Source organism: Myripristis murdjan, chromosome 9 (genome assembly GCF_902150065.1).
Source record: "Myripristis murdjan chromosome 9, fMyrMur1.1, whole genome shotgun sequence".
Classification (NCBI taxonomy): Eukaryota; Metazoa; Chordata; class Actinopteri; order Holocentriformes; family Holocentridae; genus Myripristis; species Myripristis murdjan.
In genome coordinates, this window is record NC_043988.1 from 27850833 (window position 1) to 27875144 (window position 24312).

At 40.7% G+C, this 24312-nt stretch overlaps 1 protein-coding gene across 1 annotated transcript in view; it reads left to right on the forward strand.

Annotated features, from left to right (window-relative positions):
• hint2 (histidine triad nucleotide binding protein 2) overlaps positions 1–24312 on the forward strand; it is a 390237-nt gene that overhangs the window by 155209 nt on the left and 210716 nt on the right. Inside the window, 1 exon segment of the mRNA XM_030059357.1 lies at positions 15161–15177. Within this exon segment, the coding sequence (XP_029915217.1) occupies positions 15161–15177 (17 nt within the window).

Consider the following 24312-nt stretch of genomic DNA (forward strand, 5'->3'; position numbering starts at 1 on the left):
GCAGGCTGGGCAGTGGGCGGGGCTTAGCACATACGGGACTGTAGCTTCCAAATGCGTCCAGGTAACATCCTGAAAACTGGCCGGCGGGTTGGTCATGGGTCAAGGAAGCACCGACCTGCTTTGTACACCCATTGGCTGAAAGAGGCGTGTCCAATGGCAACAGTATAGAGAGGTGAAGTCCCGCCCCTTCCGGTGGACCCCCATGGGACCTCTCAGAGCGAAAAAAATGAATGGTGTTCAATGGACAGAAAATAATTATTTTCTGATCCCCCCGTCGTTATGCCTTGGATTACACAAATGTTGTTTATAGGCTTAAATGATAATTTTTCATGTCAAGAGTTTGACTGTTTATTGCGCCATTGTTCAGTTAAATGCTGTTGAGAAAACACAATTAGAAAGACTACATGCTGTGTCACGTATGTGACGTCATGTCATCGCCGTTTCCCTCCATCCAGATTTAAGTCAACAGCAGTAATTTCTATTGTTTCCCGTCTGATAAAAGGACTAGGAATGGCTGGCTCCGGCTGACCAGTGCAGGTGGTGACGTATGTCATTCGCGTCGAGAGCAGAGAAGAGTTGTAGTTCACAAAGCGGGCTCACACAAAACCTAACATTATTAATATTCTTTGCGCTAAATTGTAGTCTTCTTTGCGTGAAAAATTATCTTTAAATATCACAAACAACATGTGTGAAATCCATGGCACAATTCAAACGGGACCAGAAAATTATTTTTATCTACCCATTGAATTGCACTGATAACTTTTTGCTTTTGAGGAGCCATGTAACAGAAGTGGAAGGGCGGGACTTCACCACCCTATTGCCAAAAAAGGGGTGTGGCCTTGTGTGACCTTGGTGGAAGTCTGTGCTGTGCTGAGAGCTGCCTTGTTTGCCTAAAGTCTGTACATGTAAATGTAACATGTACCAGCTTATTTTTAAATACACAGATTATGCATAGGTCTACTTGGACCTGCACCAATAAAGCTTTACATAATGTTCATGTTAGGTGGGAATCCTGTGAAGACGTGGAGCGAGAGCCTGACTGTCTAAAATTTGTTTAAATGGATGAAACTCCCTGTTTGCGAAGTTCATTTCAAGGGTTCCATGCATTTGTTTGTAGGTTGATTGTAAGATGTATTTGAGAATAACATTTTTTTCCCTTAAGACTAAAATTAAGGTTTTTTTTGTTTGTTTGTTTGTTTGTTTGTTTGTTTTCCTAAGGCCATGTGAATCCAGCCCCAGATCACTAATAAAGCTCAGCAGCTGATATTACTGCTGATGCACGGTTAGCACGATCTAATACGGAAATGCTGCGTCCTAACCTAAATCAAACTGTCTCAACTTACCTCATGAGTATCAGCATGAAACAGGAAATGTGAAATGAATCCTCTACAAGACAAAAAAATAAATATTTCAAGCAATACTCAACTGCAAAAAAAATACGGCACTAGAAAATCGCTTCGAAAAGAGCAGTAGCAGAGAACGAGCTGGCCTGTAAACATTACTGCCACAGGCATTTCAGACATCAAGGACATAATTAGAGTCTATTTGCTGCATCACCACAAGTAGATGTTTACTTGAAAAAGACACCGATATATATCTAAGCAGTACAGCAATTTGATTTCAAAAGGTGAAGCACATTTTTTATACTTTTATTGTAAATAGTTCAACCAGAACCAGGGCTTTATGGCGCTTGAATAGATCTAAAGCTCATATGTACGTCACCTTGGATAAAAGCATCTGCCAAATGTGAACTGTAATTGTAATTATTGCTCTTTCTCTTCTCCGGTCTCCTTCCTTCGGTCTGTTTTGCCTGCTTTAATCACCGTGAGACAGTAGAGGCCTTGAGAGATGCATGCGGTCGATGGGTTCATGCACGTACTGTATGTGTGAGTGGCGTTGTTGTTGTTGTTTTTCCCTCCTCTTCTTGTGTGTTTTCACTCAAGTATCTTGATTGAGAACACAATGTTGATGCAGTCCAAGGATGCTTCATTCTTCCCTCGAACTGTGAGAGCCAGGGAAGAAAAGAAACGAAAATGCGGAGTTATCTCTAAGAAACTGTGTGTGGGGCACTGTGTGTGGTTTTCAGTGACTTTTCCATGACTTCTCTGTGAATTTTAGCATAATGTCCATCAAAATAAACCGTTTTTGATCTGCCACTGTAAACAGTAGCGGTTTTAGGCACGGGCGAACTGGGCAGCCGCCCAGGGCGGCATTTTTTCATGTCACGTGGGGGGCGGCACGAGCGCCAAAAAAAGAAAAAAAAAATCATCAGCGCTGCAAAGCAGTTTTCTATAACCGTCTTCATCTGAATATAAGACCAGTGGTGGTCCTGCCTATGTTGCCGCCCTAGGCGAAATTACTGGCTTGCACCCTTTCATGTTACTACTCCAACCCCCCCGCCCCCACGGCACCATCAGGCGGCATCACGCGAGCCGGCCGCGGCACCAGCTGGCATCAGGCCGCTCACCTGTCAGATCCGGCAGACCGGATCTGACAGGTGAGCGGCCTGTCGCGAGCCGGCCGGTGCGGCTCGCGTGATCCTGACTGATGGTGCCGCGGCATATTGCGGGTCAATACGGTCTAGAAAACTGGCGATTTTTTTTTCTCGTGCGCCAGCAAGTAGATTGGGCCCTGGGCGGTTGCCCACACTGCCTGTAGCAAAAACCGTCCCTGTATAAGACGATATTTTTTCCATTGAAAATGCCCTGAAAAAACACCCTCCTCTAATATTGGGGTCTAAGCAAATACACATGTATTGTTGCATATGTAAACCATAGGTAGGCTCGCCTGATGCCGCGATTACCGGCGAATAGCCGCATTGCACAGTCAATAATCAACCATGTTGTCAGTGTCATTGTCCGTTGTGCTGCTGCAGCCGCGTATGAACAAAAGTTGATTTATAATGAAAGGTATATGGCAGTCTGTGTGCGCCGCTCACCTGTCAGATCCGGCAGACCTGACAGGGTGGGCGCGGCACCGGTCGGCATTTAAGGGCATGCATAGGTAGGGAATTTATTTTATTTTTTATTTTATTTAGCATTTTAAGGATGGGTAGGGGGGATTTATTTTATTTAAGGTAAGTTTTAAGGTATTTGTGTAGTTGCCAGGGCCCCTGCTCTGGGAGGGGCACCTCTAGCGGTTGGAGCAGCTGGAGGGGCCTCTAGCGGCTGGGAGGGGGGGGTTAACACGGAAGGGCGCAAGGCAGTAATTTCGCCCAGGGCGGCAACATGGGCAGAACCGCCACTGACTGTAAAGGTGTTTCAGCACAATAGTGTATGTTGTGAAAGTCGGGATCATATACGGTTTAAAATGAGCTTCTTTAGACATAGAGTACATTTAAAAAAAAAAAAAAAAAAAAAAAGTGTGTGTGTTTTGTTTTGTTTAATTCTGCTTCAAGCTGAAATAACACAATTTGGGAGTTTGGCAAAATTGTTTGACCAAAAATGTGGATATGTACTCAGTTACTTTCCAGCGACTTTCAACTTTCTTCCTCAGACGGACTTCAATTTTCCAACTTTTCCAGGGCCATAAAATTTTCTTTTCAAGCTTATTGACTTACTTGAAGTTTTCCATGATCATATGAACCCTGCAGGCACCAGACGGTTTCTCCGGGGAAAAATGTAGCTGTAGTCATTCCTATTAATACCACCCTGGTTTATCTGTATCTAGACCTTCTGCCACCCATTCTGTCAGCCATTCCCGCGCCCGCCCTCTCACCCGGTACCCCGAACCTTTTGTCAATCAGTGGCAACGACAAGACGACTTCCCAGGAGACAGAAAGTCATGTTTGGTGTTTTCTCTCACTGTTGGCACGAGTTACCGAACAATTAATCCTGTTACAAAAAAAAGTAATATCCAGAAAAGGGAACTTGTTGAGTTGAGTCTGTTATCTAAACGGGAGACAGATGGTGGAGAAAACAAGCTGCAGAAGTCTTGTCTGCTGTGTGAAGTGACGACAAAAGTAAAGTTGGACAGTAGGATTCATGTTGTTGATTCGGGAACAGACTCTTTGACTGGCTCGGCTGACTCGCTGGCAACCTGACTGTTGACCGACTGTCATATAAATACGGCTGAATAAATAAACAGCGGATATAAACTGAATATACACTCAACTTTATCAGCTCCACCTGTACAATCGAATGCAGTTCAGTGAAACAGCTCTGCCATAAATTCAACCTTTTTTCAGTTTATCATGTTCAGTTTTTGTTGACATTGTGGGAAATGTGTAAATTTAATTCTGTGTTGTTATTGAGCTTGTAGTTTGCAGAGCTCTTGTACAGGAGGACATTCTACTGAGAGGTGTTTCTAATTTTTTGTCTTCCGTATTTATATACAATGAGGGGGGCAGAATAGTGGAAACACCTCTCAATAAAATGCAGTCCAGTACAACAGCAGCACTAACTATGAGCTCAATGCCAAACATCAAATTGAATTAACACCTCTATTACTGTGACAAAAGGAAAACCTGAACATTATAGGCTTATAGGCTATTATTGTGTATTGGTTGCATAAATCCGATGTAGGTGGTTTTGACAATTAGGCTCTGGTCAGTTTATTTTATTTTTCACATGACTGAAAGTGGCACAAAATCGACCAGGTAACAGGAACAGAAAATGTAAGAGCTTTGTAAATCTAGGTATAAGTTGAACCACTACTGTGCTGCATCAGCTGGCAGTAGAGAGTTGCAAAATGGATATCTGGCAATATAGGACAAAAGAAAATAGCGTGAAGAGGTGAGGAGAGAAAACACAAGAGTGAGGAGAAAGAGAGGTGAGAGAAAACAATGGAGAGAAGAGGAAAAAGAAGATGGGAAAAGTCCAAAATACATCTAAAGCACACTTCAGAGATGTAATTTTTCATCTGTCTGAGTCATCTGTCATTGTGACAATCATGCAGTTATTCGGGTGTAGAATATCCTGGGGATTCATTTCAGGAAAAATAAAAAAAAAATCAAAGACACTGCAAAACACTCCAGAAATACAGATGCAACATCACGTTTCATATTTCTGCCTTGGCAATAGATTACAGTAGAGGCTGATCTCAGGTCAGCTGTAAGTAGGCTACTGACAGAGTTGGCAAGTTCAGAAAAGAGGGAGTTCATGTATTAAAGTAAAATGATTTATATAAAGCAGTCACACAAACTTGTTATGTTACATATGGGATATGGTTAAATGGTTATGAATGTTAAATGACATTAGTGTGTTCTTATGGTGGCTGCATATTTCTGCCTTCTCCGGTCCATTCTGAACCCAGCAGGGCCCAGACTCTTTTGTGAAACGAACAAGAGAAATAAAATCGGAGTCTGGCTGTGCAAGGCTAACAAACTGCTGCAAACTACGTCAGCGTATATCACAGAGTGTGCTTTTTATTTCCTCCGACAAGAAGAGACAGCATTTGAAAGCAATGACGAAGAAGGGGGAAAAAACAAACTAAATAAGTAATGAAAAAAATTGGGTTATTATTTCAGCTGCTGGCAACAAATCTGGGTAATCATGCTGGGGTTTCTTTCATGGCGCCGGGGTTAGCGTGAGGGTGAGAGTGTCGGCTTGGTTCAGTAATTTTCTTATTGTTGTACAATAGTCATGAAATTGTAATCTTATGAGCTTTAACTGAAGTTGCTGCCGTACATCATGACAAACTGTACTTTTTCTTTTCACACTTGATCCCAGACAAAATGTTACCAATAAAGCTGTTGTATCATTCTCAAAAAAAGCACATAGTATAGCTTATAAGGTTTGTTAGTATTTTTCTGAAAAGGCAGACACAAAAAGTTCCTTCTTGTGACAAACCTTGTGACGTAAGGAATTTATTTCCACTCATAATATATTAAAAAAGTACACAGTGGGTTTGGGAGCACAGGTCATTCACAGTTTCCAAGTTTATGCAGATATTACAAAGTTTATAGCCTGAAAATGCATACCTTTCCTTTTCACGATTTAGCTGATTTAGGCAATCTCATGCAGAGAAACTTTCAGTGAATAACCAGGGAGTCAGGGTCGGTGTTGAAGAATCAAATTTGTTATTTTTTTGGCGAGTTTGGTGTGTTTTTAACCCCTGGGCCTCCCTGCTGTGCTGCCTTTCTCTCTCTGTCGCTCTCTCAGAAAATTATTTTTTTCAGTGTCACTTCAACATAAAAAGCTATGCTGATGACACCATCTCATTATCTTCATCTTGTTATTAGATATTTAAACTCTCTTTCTACCTCCTTAAACTAGAATGAACTTGAAATCCTTTTCAATCAGCTGCCCCTTTTACAGTTTTTTTTTTTTTTTATTAATATTTTGAAAACCTTTGTCACCTGACATCCCTCAACTATCTCATTAAATGATTCACCTTTCTGGTTAATCAATAAAATGCAGAGCATTCATCAAATGAAAAGGAATGGATGTAACTGGTAAAAAATAAAAAATGAGGTTTAACACTAACATGATGAAGTGGCTAAATAAAATTAGTCTGAAGAGATGCTTTCTTTCCCAAGTCGCTGGAGAGAAATGAGGGACAAAACGGCTATTTCTTTTCTTTTACGTGAAATGTGAGAAAGTGAAAAGTGGTTGAAGACAGGAACGCTCATACACTGTATTGAGACACTTATTACAAGGTTCAGTGTCGCTTTTTCTTGTTTAAAATACAAAAGAACGTACCAGAAACTCAAGTGAATACTTTTCAGGGACGTTCTTCTCAGTAGAGGTGTGAATCTTACCCTCTCAAACCAGTTTGATATGAATCCTGTGCTTAAACACAGCGATTAAATGTGCTAAATATATCTTTGCAGTCATCATTCATTCCAAGGCATTCACGTTCATGTCCCTAATGGATAATTGGTGGATGTTCAGCCCATTCTATGGCATTTAAAAGATTGACTTTCATTCATTCACTAAAAAACCCTGAAGAAGGCTGAGTGTCGAACAGCCTTGGTTTAAAGGACAAGTTCGCTGTTTAGGAACCTAACTAGCTTCATCTTCAGACGCAGAGATCATCATTTAACCGGTCGCTTCGGGATTGAGCCTTACATCGATGTGCTGCAGGCTCCCGCTCGGCTAAACGTCCAAGCTGAAGTCGTCTGAAGGAGAGGAGACAGAGCTAACTCGTGTGCTCAGACTGATCAGGCTGGTGATCAAGATGAGTGACAAGTGCTGGGGTGTGAGAGGGAGGAGGAGGGCGGGACTTTACATGACAAGACAAAAAAATGCATAAAGTAGATTTAAAAGTCATGATTTTTACTGTCCAATCAGGTTCCCCCAGTCAAAAGATGACTAATTTCACTTATAACTAATTTCTTAGCAACCCCTCCCACCAACTCTTGCGGGGGTTGTTAATTAATTCAAATAGGAAAAACATTACAAGCCCTGTAACAGACATACTTGGAGACCAGAGGCAGTTACTGAGAGAAACACACACACACACACACACACACACACACACACACACACACACACACACACACACACACACACAGATACACACACTTTGATATCTATGTCTCTAAAATCAGACAAAGTGCATGGGGCTGCTCCCTGGGAGATACAGGGGCTAAACGATGTGTGCAGGGTGTGTATGCATGCATGTGTGTGTGTATGTGTGTGTGTGTGTGTGTGTGCCTCATTGTACAAGCCTATCAAGTCATTCAACCATGGTTTCTTTTACAGGTGTAGTCAAAGCCATGACATCCTCTCATTTCTCTCTCCTTTTCTCTGCCGCTCTCGTTTCTCTCCTGACGTCCTGTAATTCCTCTCTGACAGAAGTTATTCTCTCATTGGAGATTTCTCTCGTCCATCCCTCTTCCTCTGTTTGGCTGCTGCTTACGTCTGCCGGTCTGCATTTTTTTTTTTTTTTTTTGGTCTCATGTACTATCGTTTATGTCTGCCTGTCAGCTTCTCTCTCTCCTCCTCTCTCCGTTTCCCAATGTCATCCTGTGACATTGTCCAGAATTGGCATAGTTTGTTTTTGTTTTTTTCCCCCCCTTGCTGCTAATTCAATTAACAAGATGCCATCTTCCCAATTATGCCATCCAATTACTGCTCCGCTTTCAGTCCAAATGAGAACTGTCCCCATTTAGAGGATGTTTTTTTTTCCCTTTGCACTGTACATTGAATTGAAACAGACTTCTAGATTGTGATAAGACCCACTCATCATTAAAAGAGAAAGAAAGAAAGAAAGAAAGAAAGAAAGAAAGAAAGAAAGAAAGAAAGAAAGAAGAGAAACGTCAAGTTCACAGTTCGTTTGCTCTGATTGCTCTCGCTCATGAAAACCCCGAGCTCTCTTTTTGGATCAAAACTTTTTTGTTTAATGAAAATCCCTAAAGACCAAATGTATGATGTCATTGTCCGTGGTTTCACTGTATAAATATATAAGTATATAATTGCACAGTTCATATAAATACAAACAGCTCAGACAAGCTGTTTAATTTTAAGTTTAATGCCCCATGTGGTCATGATTTCAAAACAGCACAAAAGGAGCTACAGTATGTCCATTTTTTCTCCATGTAAAAAGACTTTGGGGAGAAAAAAGACACATTAAATGTCAGTAAATGAAGGTGTGAAAACGTACAACTGTTGGTATCTTTGCAAGAGACTTCTCAAAGTGCAGTTGTGATAAAACGTAATGGTGTGGTAACAATCATTTTTGCATAAATCAAGTTGAACATCAGTAATAAATGTAAGACAAAGTAAAAACTAAATCTTTACATTTTAGGATTTTTCTCATAGTTCCCAATTGTGACAGCTCACCAAATGAGTTTTGATGATGTTGCACAGCAGAGGAACGCCCTGACTGTAAGGCAACTCATAGTCTAGCATTGTATAATAATGGAAATTGCAGTATAAGCAGGGCCTCTATGCATGTATGTAATATATTGTGTATTTACTATCATTTAGCTGAAGTTGAACGGAGGCCAAGTAACCTACACGCTGTTCTTCACATAAAAGTCTTTACAGGATTTTGAACGGATGTTTTTGTGGCCAAAATTGTTTGATTTTGCAGTGGGGTTTCTTAAAAATTTCAACTTGTTTGGTGTTTTTTTGGAATATAAAAGAGGGACCAAGGCAGACTAGGCTGTTGAGGTGAGATTTGACTTAATCTTTTTTTTTTTTGTTTGTTTGTTTTTTTGTTTTAGGTGGTTGAGAATTGGCCAAAGTTACAAGCCCTGTGCTGATTTGCAGGAATCGTTTGAATTTGCATTAATAGCTGTGATCACAAAACTGCAAATTCCTGGAGGGATGGAGAGAAAGGATTAAGGCAGCTGATCAAGTAAGCAGCCAGAGAGCTGAGATCACATTCAGATAAACTGATAATTAATTGGGTCTCCATGTCATCGGCACGAACGTGCCGCTGGGCCGTACAGAGGCGGCTCTTGCTGTTATTTTGGGCGAGGCGAGGCCCTGTCTACCTTTCAACCTTGATTATCTTTGGCGTTTGTCAGCGTAACGCGGTAGGAACCAGCAGCAGGTGCAGCGGGCTGATTAGAATCTGGCACAGTCACATGATGATGACTCATCGAAACACACGAGGAAGAGGGGGAGGAGGAAGAGGAAACGGAGGGCAGGACCAAATCATCAGCCCCTCTCCCTCTCTTTATCTCACTCTATCACACTCCATCTCTCTCATGACATTGTCAAAAGGCACGCAGATTAAAAAAAAAAAAAAGGAGAGAGAGAGAAAGAAAGAAAAACACTGCTAATTAAAACTTTTGTATAAAGCCGAATCTAATTGAGCAGGCTGATTAAGTAGCTTTTCAGAAGTGCGCAAGGCCACTGACGTGCGAGAGCTATAGGCAAGGGTAAAAACTGCATCAGCTCGGATGGTATCGGGGGTTGTCAAAACACAGCCCAATTAAAAAAGTTAATTCATTAAAACTTCCTGAGCTGTAGACAGACCTGAAAGATGGCTGATTTATCTGATGCTTATTTCACCATGGCCCCCGTTCCGTTTTTTCCTGAGCAGCTCCGCGTCCTTGCTAAGTCGAAACAGGATAAGTAATGCCGTATTTCTCAGCCTTTCAAAATGTTATCTAATTAATACGTTAAAAACTTACAGGGCTTGCAGTCAGACGTGTTAGATTACTTAATTGATGCTTAGCTGTACAGCAGCAGTCGCTCTAAAACTCCCCTTCAAGCACTTACCGCATCTATCCCACATGAGCACTGCGCACGAATCTTTCTTTCTTTTGCAAGAAAACTTCAACCAAACTATTAGCAGAGCGCTTTTTTAAAATTATTTAACCAGACGATGCTGCAAAGAAAACAAATGTTAACCCATGTGTCATGCTTAACTCAGATTGCTTGTACAGGAAGATTATTTATGCACACTCAACTTACAGACAGAAGGTGTGTGTGGGCATCCAGTTTTTATTTTTAATTGTTATTATATTGAAAGCAGATGTACATGCTCTTCCAAAGATCATAATAAGATCAAGTTTAAGATGAAATCCCATGAGGTAGTTTTAATGAAGCTCTTGCTTTCAGTGTACGCTCAATATTTGTTACATTGCCAAGTGCAATGTGGAAAATATAATTTGCTAGCCCCTGGGAAAAAAAAAAGAAATAAAAAATACTCACAGTTGCTGATATGCGAGCGAGATAAGATACAGTAAAGTAAAAACTGAAGTGGCACAGATGAGATTGCTGGTTGTCAAAACATAATCCAATTAAAGAGATTAATTAATTTGAAACTTGCCGGTGTTGAGGACCGACAGACCTGTAAAACAGTTTAATCAGATGCTTCTTTCAACGCGTCTCGTTTTCTATCTTCATGTCTTGTGGCACAGCTGAGAACAAGCGCCGTCTTTCTTTGGCGTGCCAGTTCTCCTCTCTGCAGATTAATGGGTAGAGTGGAGAGTGACAGGAGTCGTGGGTGTAGCTCGATGGGTGCAGCATGGTGCAAACAATGGCAGGATTAGGGCTTTCATTCCCGCTGAGCCCACCCTGATATGGTACAGAGAAGCACTTTGGATGGAAGCGTCCACCAGATGGCATCGATATGTTCATGAGTGACAGACAGGCGGCGGCAGATGGAGCGAGAGGCAGACGAGCTGATATAAGTGACAGTCAATGGCAGCGAATGAGGGATGGAGAGAATAATTTCTCTCAGAGGACAGCAGAGGAATGTGGGCAGGCAGGAAAGAAATGAAAGGGCGTGTGTGTCTTTACATAAATAAAAGTGAAGCGAGACAGGTGGGTGTGAGGAAGTGGAAGGGGATAACATGACAGAGCTTACTCATGATATTACCTGAGCCGAGCTGAAGGAAGACAGGATCTGATTTATAAACCTTAAGTGACAGAGATCTAACCTTTTCATGATAAAAATCAAATTCCTTGCGGTTCCAGCTCCCTGAGCAGGAATATCACATCTGCACCGGAGCTATGTTATTTCAACCTGTGAAATACTGTTTTTCCCAATATGTTTCTGGTGTGGGGGCAATATAATATATGACGATTTTTTTTTTCTAAAGAAACCAAAGTTGCTGGGATGTGAAAACTCTATAAAAGCGCAACAGCTGTGTGAAGGATTGAATCTCAGCTTCCCAAAATGCAGCTGTCATGTGCTTCATGATGCACGACCGCTCGGCAGAATAGGAGTAAAAGTCACGAAAGCAAGAGTTTTGTGCGCTGGAATTCACAAGCGAAATGCAGCAAATGACGCTTTTACTGCTGGCACAACTAAAGCCAAATCACAAGAAGGGACTCAATTTTCTGTTTTCTATAGAGTTGAATAAATGCCTCGCCTCACCGTGCTTTGCAGGGCAATTATTGATGATGAAATGTTTCCAGTTCTTCATCAGGTGAAGATGATGAAGGCCTCAGTGACCTCAAACGTTGTTTTCTAATAAACAATTGCACCTGCACAATGTATTTCAATGCAGTCCAAACTGTTTTGCCATGAAGTTTACTTTTTTGACGCCTGTAATGCTCAGGGTTTCTTTTTGTCTCAGTAATAGCAGTGTTCATTCAGTTGTTTGTTTGGCATTGAGCTCATAGTTAGTGCTGCTGTTGTACTGGACTGCATTTTATTGAGAGCTGTTTGTACTATTCTGTCCCCCTTGTTGTATATAAATAGGAAGGACAAAAAAAAAAAAATAGAAACGCCTTTCAATATACTGTTACTCAGTACAAGACCTCTGCAAACCACAACATCAATAATAAACAGAATTAAATTTACACATTCTCTATAAAGTCAACAAAAACTGAACTTTATAAACTTTGTTAAAAGGTAGAATTTGGCATGGTGGTGGTGGGGGAACTGTCCGTGGTGCTGAACAGGGAAAGCACTGCCTGGTTGCTGTCCACGCTCCTGGCGCCCCTTCACCCAAGCAGGCTAACATGAAGGAGCACACACACCGGGTCATTTTGTGTCACAGGTTGCGCACTAAAAGCTGTTTTTCTTTGTAACACCAAGGCCACTGTCCTTGGAGCATACCCGAAAGAGCACCTGAGCAGGTTGTGCATGTGTCGTATACCCGCAAAGCTCCCATGGGGTCACAGACCGTGTCTCAACCTTCTTTTAATAGCACTGACCTTATCCTCAGTCTTCCAGCACAGTGGCAAAACCTATTTCAAGCCTTTGTAAAAATACACCTGACACCAGGCTAAATCACAAAGTGAGGTTGCAGAGGAACGTGCCCCATCCCCATTAACTGCTTCACCCTGTTAGCCCAACTAAAACTCTGGTATTGGAGATGGACACTTCTCTGCCAACAGGAAATGATGAGTCGAGACTTAGAGTAAAAAAAGCAACCTCCTAAAAAACAGCAGGCGAGCGCTTCTTCCCAAAAGACTAGACTCACCAAAGCTTGACTTGTGCCTCTCTCATGGTTTGGTATTCTTGGTATAAAAACAATTCTATATCAATCCAGCCAGTAAACATCAGCTACATGTAGTTTATTGATGTTACGTTACAAAATTCCTGCGTCCTGAAGTTCAAACTTTTCAAACAGCGACTTCACCATCATCTGGAGCCACCACTGTGCAAAGTTGCCTGGTGCCACTTTTACAAATTTAATAGAGAATCTAAAAAGGCTTGTGAGCTGTTGTGTAGGCCTACATGCAAAACAGCTAATAAGATACAGGCTTTTTTTCCCCCCACTCTTTCACTCCAAAATGAGGCGTCCATCATCTGAAAAACCTGACATCTATTCTGTCAAAATAATTGGTGGTATAAAAGCGCAGTATGTTATTAAAGTTGTGAGTCATCCTATAATGTTTTCCCAGAAAGTAATTGTTCTTGAGGACAAAATCTGAGTTTTTAAAATGTTTCAAAAGCAAGTTTCTAGTGGCTTGGAATGAAACTTAACAACTATTAAATAATTCACAATTACAGACTTTTGTAACTTGGAAGTCGGTGGAATCTGACTCGTTCCTTTGCCATCGCACAGAGGAGGATACGCTTCGCAGTGCACAGGACATTTGTAATTCTCCCTTTATCTGATGCTTAGCTCAACATCTTTCCTTTTCATTTGCCATGTACGGCTGAGAGACGCTTTATCTCCCTTTCCAAATACAATTCAATTAAAAAGTTCATTCATCAGAGCGCATTCAGCCAGACATACTTTACAATCTGGCATTACATGAGCATGATGCAGATGTCCTCATCTCTCAGCCTGTGTTAAATAAGGCTGAGGAATGCATTTCTCTCTCCTTTTTATTTATCAGTCCGTCCTGCGTGATGTAAGTTGAAAACCATTATCTCCCCTTTTTCTCTGCATCTTTGCTATCCGCTCTTGACAGACATTGTGTGGAAAATATGATGCAATCTTTTCCAAAGAATCACAGGTTGCCAATCAGTGAGTACCGCACATTTTCATCAGATGAGTTAGAGCCCGGAAATACTGGATTCTCTGCTTCTCTTTTTTTTTAAACTCCAATTAAAGCAAAAATTTATTGGAAGTGTTTGGGATTTGCAGACAGACCAGTGCTGCGTGAAAGCATCAAAAATCCAGTTCATAACTTCAACCCAGCACCAAGCCATTAAAATGCAGTCACCCCATCACTGGTTTTGTTTACCTAATGACTCTAAGGAGATTTTTTAATCACAAACTGAGTGGAATTTTCCATTAAAATTATTTTACTGGGTGGGAAAACCATCATGAAACTTAAGTCCTTTCCATGCAGAGAAATTCCTATCGGCTGATTTCTTCTGAGTCAAATAATTTGTTTTGCTGGGGATTGAAAGTTACTTTCACATGCAATACTGGAGCTGTCCAATCAAAACACGCCTTTCAACTTTCTCACATCACATCCACCACTACAAGCCTCGGCAGTGGAAGGTTTTTTAGCAAGTCAGCTCTACAGCCAGTAAAACATTAGCTAACATTGTTGCAGTCCTGCGGCTCTTTCTTTTCCAACAAGCGGGATTTTTTCACTTTGCTGGATGGTTGGACAGGGTCGGGACAATATCGTTAACCTCGAAGGAGAGCTAAAGTGCACTGGTCCTGCTGAAATGTATTTCTGCACAAAATGCAGCCCCTAAAATGCATTTTTTTTTTACAGTCATTGGCTTTTGGGAACTCTCAAATCATGGTGGATGATGAAGATTAAGAGTAATCAAGTAATATTAAATTCGAAAATCCACCATTTTTAAAAGGATTTACCATCCCTTACACTCTGAAATTCATTGCCTATATTCTTGGGGCTATGAAAGGATAAATGCATGTTTGTGAATGAAAAAAACAGACATATATGTTGACTTGGTTTAAGAAACTTCTGAGAAAGTTCAGCAGAAAATCTTTCTCCTCTGTTTTTTGTCTACTTTTCATGATGTAAGGGCTGAAAAATGACGGGGACATTTGTACACGGGAAACTTAGACATACCCAAACTTTTGGGCTGTTGGAAATGTGTCGGACTAAAATAAAATAAATATACGGTAACCTTCCCCTCACAGCTCCAGTATTGATTTACCTCTGCTTAGCATGGGGGCTCGGTGGTCTGTTGTCTGGACTCTTCGTGGCATTAAGAGCATGACTTTTTGGCTCTCAACAACATCAACCTAAAATAGAAACACCACGCTGGCAAGAAAAGGGAAAGAATGGTGTGTGTGTGTGTGTGTGCATGAGTGTGTGAGTGAGCCTGCTAATAACAGTCACACAGAGTGCATCTTTCTGTCAAGACGTGGCTTCAAACACTCGCCCCGCTCCTGGCCCCATGCTTTAGACAGACATGAAACGATCAGATCACTACCACAGCAGAGTAAAGAAAGAAAAAGAAAAAAAAAAAAACAGGATTTCTTAGGTGCTGTGACGTTTCAGCTGCTGCTTTGGTGTTGTTGGGGTGGCGGTGGGGGGACCACCTTTACTTTCAACACTGAGAGGTGGAATCTCGCTCGCAGGCGGCACTTCTCTTAAGGCAATTCTTTATTGTTGCATAAGGCAGTGTTGGTTTGCGATGCTGATCGGATCCTTTCATGTGTGCCTTTCACGGCTGTCTGTCACGTCTGTTTGTATGTTTTCTTGTGATATAGTGATTTCTTACACAGCCTACAAACATCAAGAATGTGCTGGTTACCAAGAGTTCACTGCAAAAAAAAAAAAAAAAAAAAAAAAAGTTCATCTCAACAAGTCATTTACTCTCATATTCAGTCTTAAAAAAATCTTGTTTTTGATAAATCAGGTGAAAAAATGTAGGATGAGATAATCCAGCTTCTAATGGGGTTTCACTTGATCAGGCTTTTTTTTTTTCCTTTGCAATAAGTATACATATTACACTTGATTCAAGAAAATTCTAGAAACAAATTGATTAGCATTGGAAATAAGTTATCTTTGATTATCTCATGCAACTGGCAGAGATTTTTTAAATTGTTTTAAGAAAAATAAATAAATACATTTCTAACTGTCAAGCGATAGTGTGTGGTTTATAATGTGGCAATTGGCTGTGTTTTTATTTGCAAACCAAATTTCCCCTTACAGGGACAGTAATGAATTGAATTAAACTTTAAAAAAAAAAAAAAAAATGCTCTTCTGTGCAGGATGTAAAATTTTTATACCCGCACGCCAGGCTGCATCATCTCCCATCTCCCATCTCGCCTGCCTCTCCGCAGCATGTGCTGTGAAATTAAGCCGAAATGCCTTTAAAAACTCTTTTTTTATATAAGGAAAATCTGATTATCCGTTCCGTGTGTAAGCGCTAGCCTTTCTTTGCACCGTCTCCCCGTCTCTCTCATCTTTCTCCTCATCGTCTTAAGTGCCATGAAGGAGCCAGGTCATTGAGTACCTTGGATATGGAGCGCTCGGTAGGTAAGAGGGCTTAAGAGGCCGCCTCCTCTCAGAGGCCTGTTGAGTTGTCTAGGAGTTGGTCTGGACCACTCATAACATTAGCAGCGGGTGTCCTGGAGTGCTAATACCATCACACTGAGAGAGAAAGTCAAGCAGGGAGAGAGGGAGGGAGGAGTGTGAGCGTGCATGAGCATGTGTGCATGTGTGTGTTGCAATAAAACTGCCTTGATATATCACCTGAAATGCATGCAGGGAACCATGAAGGGTCCATGTGACTCTGTGTTTGTGTATTTGCAGACGGGTATGAGTGCGCATATGTGTGTGTGTGTGTGTGTGTGTGTGTGTTTGAGTCTGCTGTCATGCAATTTGCTGCTCGTATGTGTGTCAGAGGAGGGCTGCTGGGTTATGTGAGTATGTCTTAGCTTCATCAATATTCCTCTTGTTTATTCTTTTTGTGGTGTTTGCTAATAAAAACAACCACAGCAGGTATTACTTGTGCGTGTGTGCTTGCATGTGTGTGTGTGTGTGTGTGTGTGTGTGTGTGTGTGTGTATAAGAGTCTTAATATAATCACACTGAGTTAGCCACAAACACCCAGAGTGCGCATACAGAAATGCACAGAGGTGGAATGAATTAGATCGCTGCATGTGAAATTTACACATTCTACAGGTCAATATTTTTTCTTATTTTGTTTGTTTTGGGCCACTGAGAGAACTAATTAATTTATTTTATGCTAATACATTTTGTTTGGAGAGGGTTTTTCTTGATTTGCCTTTTTTTTCCTGCCTTTGCTTTTCTGCTGCTGAAGGGGTGAGCAAACCTCGTGAAGTTTGCCTTCGTCTCCACGCTGTACAGAAATCTCTTGTGTTTGCCGTTACAGCTGATTAGTTTTCTCTGTTGTTTAGGATTGAGTGTGTTTACTGTGGGGCGGCCTGCCTCCAACAAAGTTCAAAAGGGCGCACATAGAAAATGAAATACTACTGGAGGTGTTCGGCTTTGGTGTGCTTTGCCGTTCCCTCTAACATATAAAGCCATTGTCTCGCTTTATACCGTAACGCTTTCTGAACCGCTGCTGCAGTTTCTCCTCAACTTTTTCTCTCTTTTCACTCATCAGATGCTACACGTAGTGCTCCGGTAATTACCTGCCTCAGTGATTCTAGCATTTTGTGTAAAAATTATTAATTATGCTCTGTTGTGCAACATTCACAAAACAATTTCCCACTTACTAATGCAGGATACATGCAGTTTAAATGCATGTTTTCATTACCACTTTAACAAAACGTTTGTTTCAAATTGGGAATCATAACTCATCAAACCGTGCTTTCGGAGGAAGCGGCTCATGTAGTGCAGCAGCAGCTATAAAGACGGACTTGTGTTCATGTTCTCACGGTGGTCATCGTCCCAGAGTCTGACAAAATATTCCACCACTTTAACACTCGACAATAAAAAAGACGACAACAGGAGGGATATTGGGACATATTTCAAGGTAAAGCAGCCTATCTGGCCATTCTTTAGCTCCTTAGTGAACATTAGACAAACACTAACATTAGCTAACATCTAGTCTAAGTCTGCCATGTCCACGACCAGCCAACCACATCAAGGTGAGCGGCCATGCAGTCTGACAGGAACGCCTCTCAGTGCTGGAAATTCAACACTATGTTCCTTCTGAAATCAGAAAAAGGGATCTGGCTTTACTGCACAGTGTAAAGCTTGTTTACCAGCTTGTATAACAACAAAAATCTATTAGAAAAACAAGGTAAAAGTAATCAAATGTAATAAGTTATATGACTTTGATGAAGCAATTGAAATAGTTACATTATTTATTACATTTTCAATGGGGTTACTAGTAAGCTGTAATGTATTACATTTCAAAAGTAACCTTCTCAAAACTGCTTATATATCAAATATGTTGGGAAAGGCCAAATTTAAATAAGAAATATTGATAATATCTTGGCCACATTTCTTTTTCTAAAGTAACTCAACACTAAATCACATTAGGCAGAAAGCCTCCACTGTACTGCCCCCTAGAGGTTGAACCTTTCAGGCCTGTTGCACTTGTGGCCACAACCAAATCAGTGATGGTTTTATCAGCTGTCAGAGGTGCAACATGCCTGAATATTTCAGCCGCTTGAGGGCAGTGCAGCAGAAGGTTTCTACTTGTACTGACTGACTCTTTAAATAAAATGAAATGGATGTAAAAATATATTTGAGCCATGCTAGCTAAAACATTTCATTTTACTGGATTTTGTCACATGTATCGCCTCATGCATCAGCACGGATATGGTTGAATGCTAACATTACCTAGCAGTAGCGTGTTTTGTTTTTGTTCGGTGGGAGAGAGGTGAAATAATAAAGTTTTTGTCAGAGTAAAAAGTGCAACCTGAGACATGACACCATGACAGTGTTTGTTGTGTGCATTGCGCACCTTCTACATGTCTGTATTTCATGTCTTTTTAAAATTTAGCATTTACTACAGCACCAGTCAAAAGTTTGTGCATGCTTTCTCATTCAATGGTTTTTCTATATTTTTAATATTAAAACATATTCTGGTTTGTTTACACTTTTTTGTTTTCTACATAATTTCATAGGTGTTCTTTCATAGTGTTGATGTCTTCAGTGTTAATCTACAGTACAGTGTAGAAAATAGCAAAAAAAAAAAAGAAAAGGTCTCAGGTTTTGTCCTCCAACAGCAGCAACATCAGGCTTGTTCAGAATAAATAAAGAAAAATGAATAAAGAATGGCGTACACGGCTTGAGCAGCGATGGCCACTGTGGCTGATTATGGTGCCACCGGTCTCTTGCACCAAGTCACCGGGCGTCATGCAAACAGCTGCCTCCAGATGACACTTTAAAAAGGTCAGCGGTTCAATTACAGCGAACAGCGGTCCAGCCGGCAGGGCTCTTAACATGTAACATCTCCTTTCCTTTTGCTCATTAAGTTGGGTCTTAATGCAAAACGTTAACATTTACATACATATGCTGCCAATTACCATCAAGAGTCCCCAGCTTTTGAACAAGCACGGGGGCAAGAATGCTCGCTTGATTAGTTGCCATGGACACGCAGCGAGAGAGGGTCAGCACCTGGAGCGAATAGGAGGAGGGAGCAGGTGGGAGAGGGATGCAACGGTGACTTCGCATTGGCTCATTCCCATTTGAGGAACCAATGAATTAAACGGGCAACTGTTGGAGTAATAACTGGTTTATTGGTGCCACGTTCAATGTGACTACAAGTGGTTTAAATACCGTTCACTGGAGTTCAAATCACAACTTTAGTGTCCCACATGAGGGATTTGCTTGCAAAGAAGGCTCCCTAATAAAGGCTAAATAAAAGCACATGATAAATTACACAGTAAAAACCCTTTGAATCATTTGCCATCATCAGCTGATAAGAACAGACAGGGAGTCAGCGATTCAACACGGTGCAATAAAAAGTTGCTCTTCGGTGCAACGTACAAAGTACTTATACAGGCATAAGATGCTGCATCATTTCATGTGCAAATGAGGCAATCTAAATGCAGTGGAGCTAAATGAGACGCTGGTTCTGTTATGCTTTTGGTAGCAGCTTTTATCCAAAATGCCTAATCACTTTTATCCAAAAACCCCATCCAACCAGCCAGTCAGCGTCTTTCAAATCCCTTTGCGACTTTTGACATATAGTAATGTCTGTAGTGGTGTCACACACACACACATAAAGTACACATATGGGCACACATCGATAGGTCAGCTACACACTCACTGATGCTTTAAGTCCAAAGTAAACAAAACAAATATGAATTCATTTAAATGTTGTTTCTTTTATTTGATTACCATAAAGCTTCATGATATCCCCCAGACTAGGTACTGTGTCAGAACAGGAACACACACACACACACACACACACACATTCTCACAACTTGTAGTGAAGAGTAGGTGTATTCTTCAAATACATCTGTGTTGTTTCACATAATGACAAAATGTGTCATTATAAGAGGCCACAATAACATCTGGCACAGTTTCAAAATTCATATTGTGGCTAAACTGTTACACATAATTTCGATCTTAAATCAACATAGTCTCCTTGAGTCTTTACAGAATTCATAATAATTGATTAAAATTTTTTTCTCAAAGGTACAACATGTTTTTTGTTTGTTTGTTTTCTGCATTGCATTTCCATTTGTATCTGGAAATGATGAGCTGATGTGGTTTTTATCCCTTGCGAACATGTCACATGTGAAATATACCTTTACACGTGAAAATCTGAATTTCACATGTGATTTCACATGTGAAAAGAAAACAACGTCCCATGTGAACAAGATATTTTCACATGTGATTTGCTTTTCACATGACGGAAAATTCCACATGTGAAAAGAAAATTGGTCACACAAAGTCATGTGGAATTAGCATTTTCACATGCGATGGGCTTCTGACTATCCGTTATTCTGAATTTCCGCATGTGAAATCGATGTGAAATCCCATGAGATTTGCATCGGCACATGTGAATTCCACACATGTGACTAGATTCCCGACATGTGAACTACTTTGCACATGTGAAAACAACACACCTCACATGAAATCACGTGAGATACACCACATGTGGTTTTGGAACACGTGTTTCTTATGTTGCTTTTTCACATGTGAAAAAAATAACATGGTTTCAGACCATATGTGGAAAAACCAACATGAAAATCACATGTGAAAGCATTAAATCACATGTGGTTGTAGATCACATGGATTCCAAAACCACATGTGGTTCATTTCACATGTGATTTTCTATATGATTTTTTTTTTTTTTTCCATAGGGGATCTGCTTGATTTTATGTGGAAACTATATACCTACACTTCTGTTGTTAACATGGCAGCTAATAAGAGTTCAGCAAAGGTTTTGTCTGTTTATTGCTCAGTAGGGTGTTGGTGAGATCTCAGTGACAGTTTCACAGCTGTGTTGTATTGTGTATTGCACAACAACACAACAACAACACTACAAGGGTTACATCTGTTTCCCACCCGGGCCATCTTCAGTAAAAGTGCCTGTTCTCTTGGTTTGGGTTCACATCATCCACCAAACACCATATGTTTTGTTGCTGATGGGGTGCTGTTTTGTTGGGGTTTGTTTTATGTTTTATGGTGTGTCTCTGTCTTCAAAATATTGTAACATTTGGGTGCCTAGTACGTTCCCTTAAGGTAAAAAATAAAAAAACTAAAAAAAAAAATTAAATTTGCTCTGCCACTATGGCAATAAAATAATTTAGTATAAGCCTTGGTATAAACGAGGCAGTTGTCGCTCAATCACTGTGCTGCTGCCAAGTCACCAGAGTGTAATTACTAGGCACAGCGGGGAGCTTCGTTTCACTTTGAAATGCGGTGTAGACAAATCTGTATTCGAATAAGATGGAGATACCTCTCAAGTGGTTGAGGAAATTGTCATTCACTGTGCGTCTAGAAAGGCTTAAGGTTTTCAACATGTGCCTGCAGGGGAAATGCAATTTGGAAAGGCTGAGACATATTGCCTGTTGGTGACACTTGAAAATTAGCCATTACAGACAGACAGACAGAGAGAGAGAGAGAGAGGGGAGAGAGAGAGAGAGAGAGAGAGAGAAGTTGGTGCAGAGTGAGAGGATGTGAGGCAAGCATGATTGGAGATGGGGAAAAGGGAGAGCTAGTAAAGTAAAGAAAGTAGTAAAAGGGAAAAGTGTAGCAGGGGAAGAGAAAAATGAAGAGTGACGAAGGAGGAGGAGAGTGCAGGAGTTGAGAGAGACCGAGACAGAAACAGCAGTTATCTCCTCCTCTGCCACCTCTCCTCTCTGAGTTCGGCTCGGGGAGTGATGAGGCGCTTGTGGCTTTGAGATGCAACCGAGTCAGGCGGCAAGCATTTCCTTAATTAACTGGTGGTAAACACACAAACACACTCACAAGCACACACACACACACACACAGAAAAGCACAGACACACACTGACAAACACACACAATTATATGTGCGAACTCATCGAATGAACAGAGCGGGCATGCATCAGTCAGGCGGCCGTGCAAAGCTGGAAAGACGCTCAGAAACACACCCATGCACAAACACAAGCACACGCCAAGCAATTAATCTTCTATTAATGTGCCATAGAGTGTTAAGTTCAGCTCAATGAGCTCAGCACATCTCTCAAGTATCCCAGCGCTCTGACAGCAAATCCACTACAGAGGAAATGAAACGAGCAGACGGAGAGCAGCTATCCAAGGAGATGGATGGATGGATGCGCTTAAAAAGAACATGCCACATCCAGCAAACATGTGTAACTGCACCAAAACACGTTTTCAACATCACAGACATGAAATGATGACACTCACGCTCCTGTTATGTTCACATTTTTGAACATCTTTTATGTTTGGGGTCAATTTGACCCCTGCAGTTTAAACTTCCACTAAATTATTATAACTAAAATTGTTATCAAAGTTTATGTGTCAAGTACTTTATGTTTCTTTATTGATTACCTAAATAGCCCTTTAAATAAAACATAACTCCCTCCCACCCCCATTTATACATCCGGTATTCCTATTAGGCGACAATGGAAAAATATTCAAATCATCATAAAATCTCACTGATTGATCTAAAACTGGAAATAAATATTAATTTTTGGTGTTTTAATGGCTTTATATTATTTCTAAGTACAGATTTTTGTTATTTCTAACCAATGCATTACAAAGCATATACAGGACATTGAAAACATATCATCATGTGAATTTCATCCTTACCCGGTAGTGCCCATTACATTAGGAACGCTCATTAAATATGAGGCAAAAAAAAATGACATTAATCATTTATTTAGAGACGTTAAACATTGGCTGGGGTCAAATTGACCACAAACATAATAGGAGGGTTAAACAATGCAATCCAACTATGGGTACTGTATTTTTTTTTCTTTGTGATTAAAACTGCTGGCCAACTAGTATGGACCTAGTTCCACGATAATCTATGTAGGTGTGAGCCTTTATCACTGGTTGTCTGCTTGCCCTTAAGATCAGTGTAGCTTATACAATAAATATCAACAAAACAAAACACAAAAAAAGTCAAGAAGTGGATCTGCCAGGCTACTTAGATGCCACAAAATGCAGCACTGTCCACCTGCTTGTGTTTACTACTCTGTTCTGCCAGTGTGCTAATATTAGTGCTGCAGTAAAGCGTTTATAAGACCCAACTCTGAATGCAAAATACAATCTCTGATGATCTGATCTGATGATAACGTTGTAGTTGGCGGCTCCAACATGGCGGTGCAGTGGTGCAACGGCTCCTCTGGTTCCCAACTACAGTGCTAGTTTTCACCAGTGAGGAATGACAATAAAGAATCTTGCATCTGAATGAATGAAGGAAAAAAAAAAACACAAGGAAAGGTTTGTCTGTAGGGATTCCTGCCTCCATCAGGTGAACTCCATTCCACTGTAAAACCGAAACAAGCGTGTTTTTTTTTATTTATTTTTTCATCCACTTTGTAGCATTTACAAGAGACATGTCATTTCCGTTCCAGTCCCCTTGTTCAGATTGCAGGCAAATCTGATGTGTTTCTGATATCAGAGCTTTCAGATACACTGTCCGCATTGTTATTTACAAGTGAACAGGTCGGATTTGTGTGTCCAGACATTACCAACCTATCTGCATGGGTTGTTATGGTAACAACGTAGGCGTCAATAACTACATACGCTGATGATGTGGCTTTCTAATGCGTGAAGTGAAGTGCCAGCCGACAATTTATTTCAATTAGAATTTATTAAAAGACAGTTTGAAATCCGATTCGAGCGGCCAGAGTGTCCAGACTGAGACGCATCTGTAGAAATATGAATGGGATCACATTTCAAACCACCTCCAAATGTGGTTTGAAATGCTTTCATGTGGTTTTCAGCTGTCCATACTTTCAAAAAATCAATCAGAATGTGCTAAAAAAAAAAAAAACATATTTGAGCTGGCAGTCTGGACAAGGCCATAGTCAGCTCAGGCCTTATCGAGGCACAGAACATGGCTGTATGAAAGGACTGGAAACTGAGTGAATGGTTGCTTCTATCAGCTATGGATGTGCGCATGCATGGATTCAGCTAAACCCAAGGATTATGGAGCATTATTTTGTTGAGGTGTTGCACTACCGAAATCTATTTTAAGAC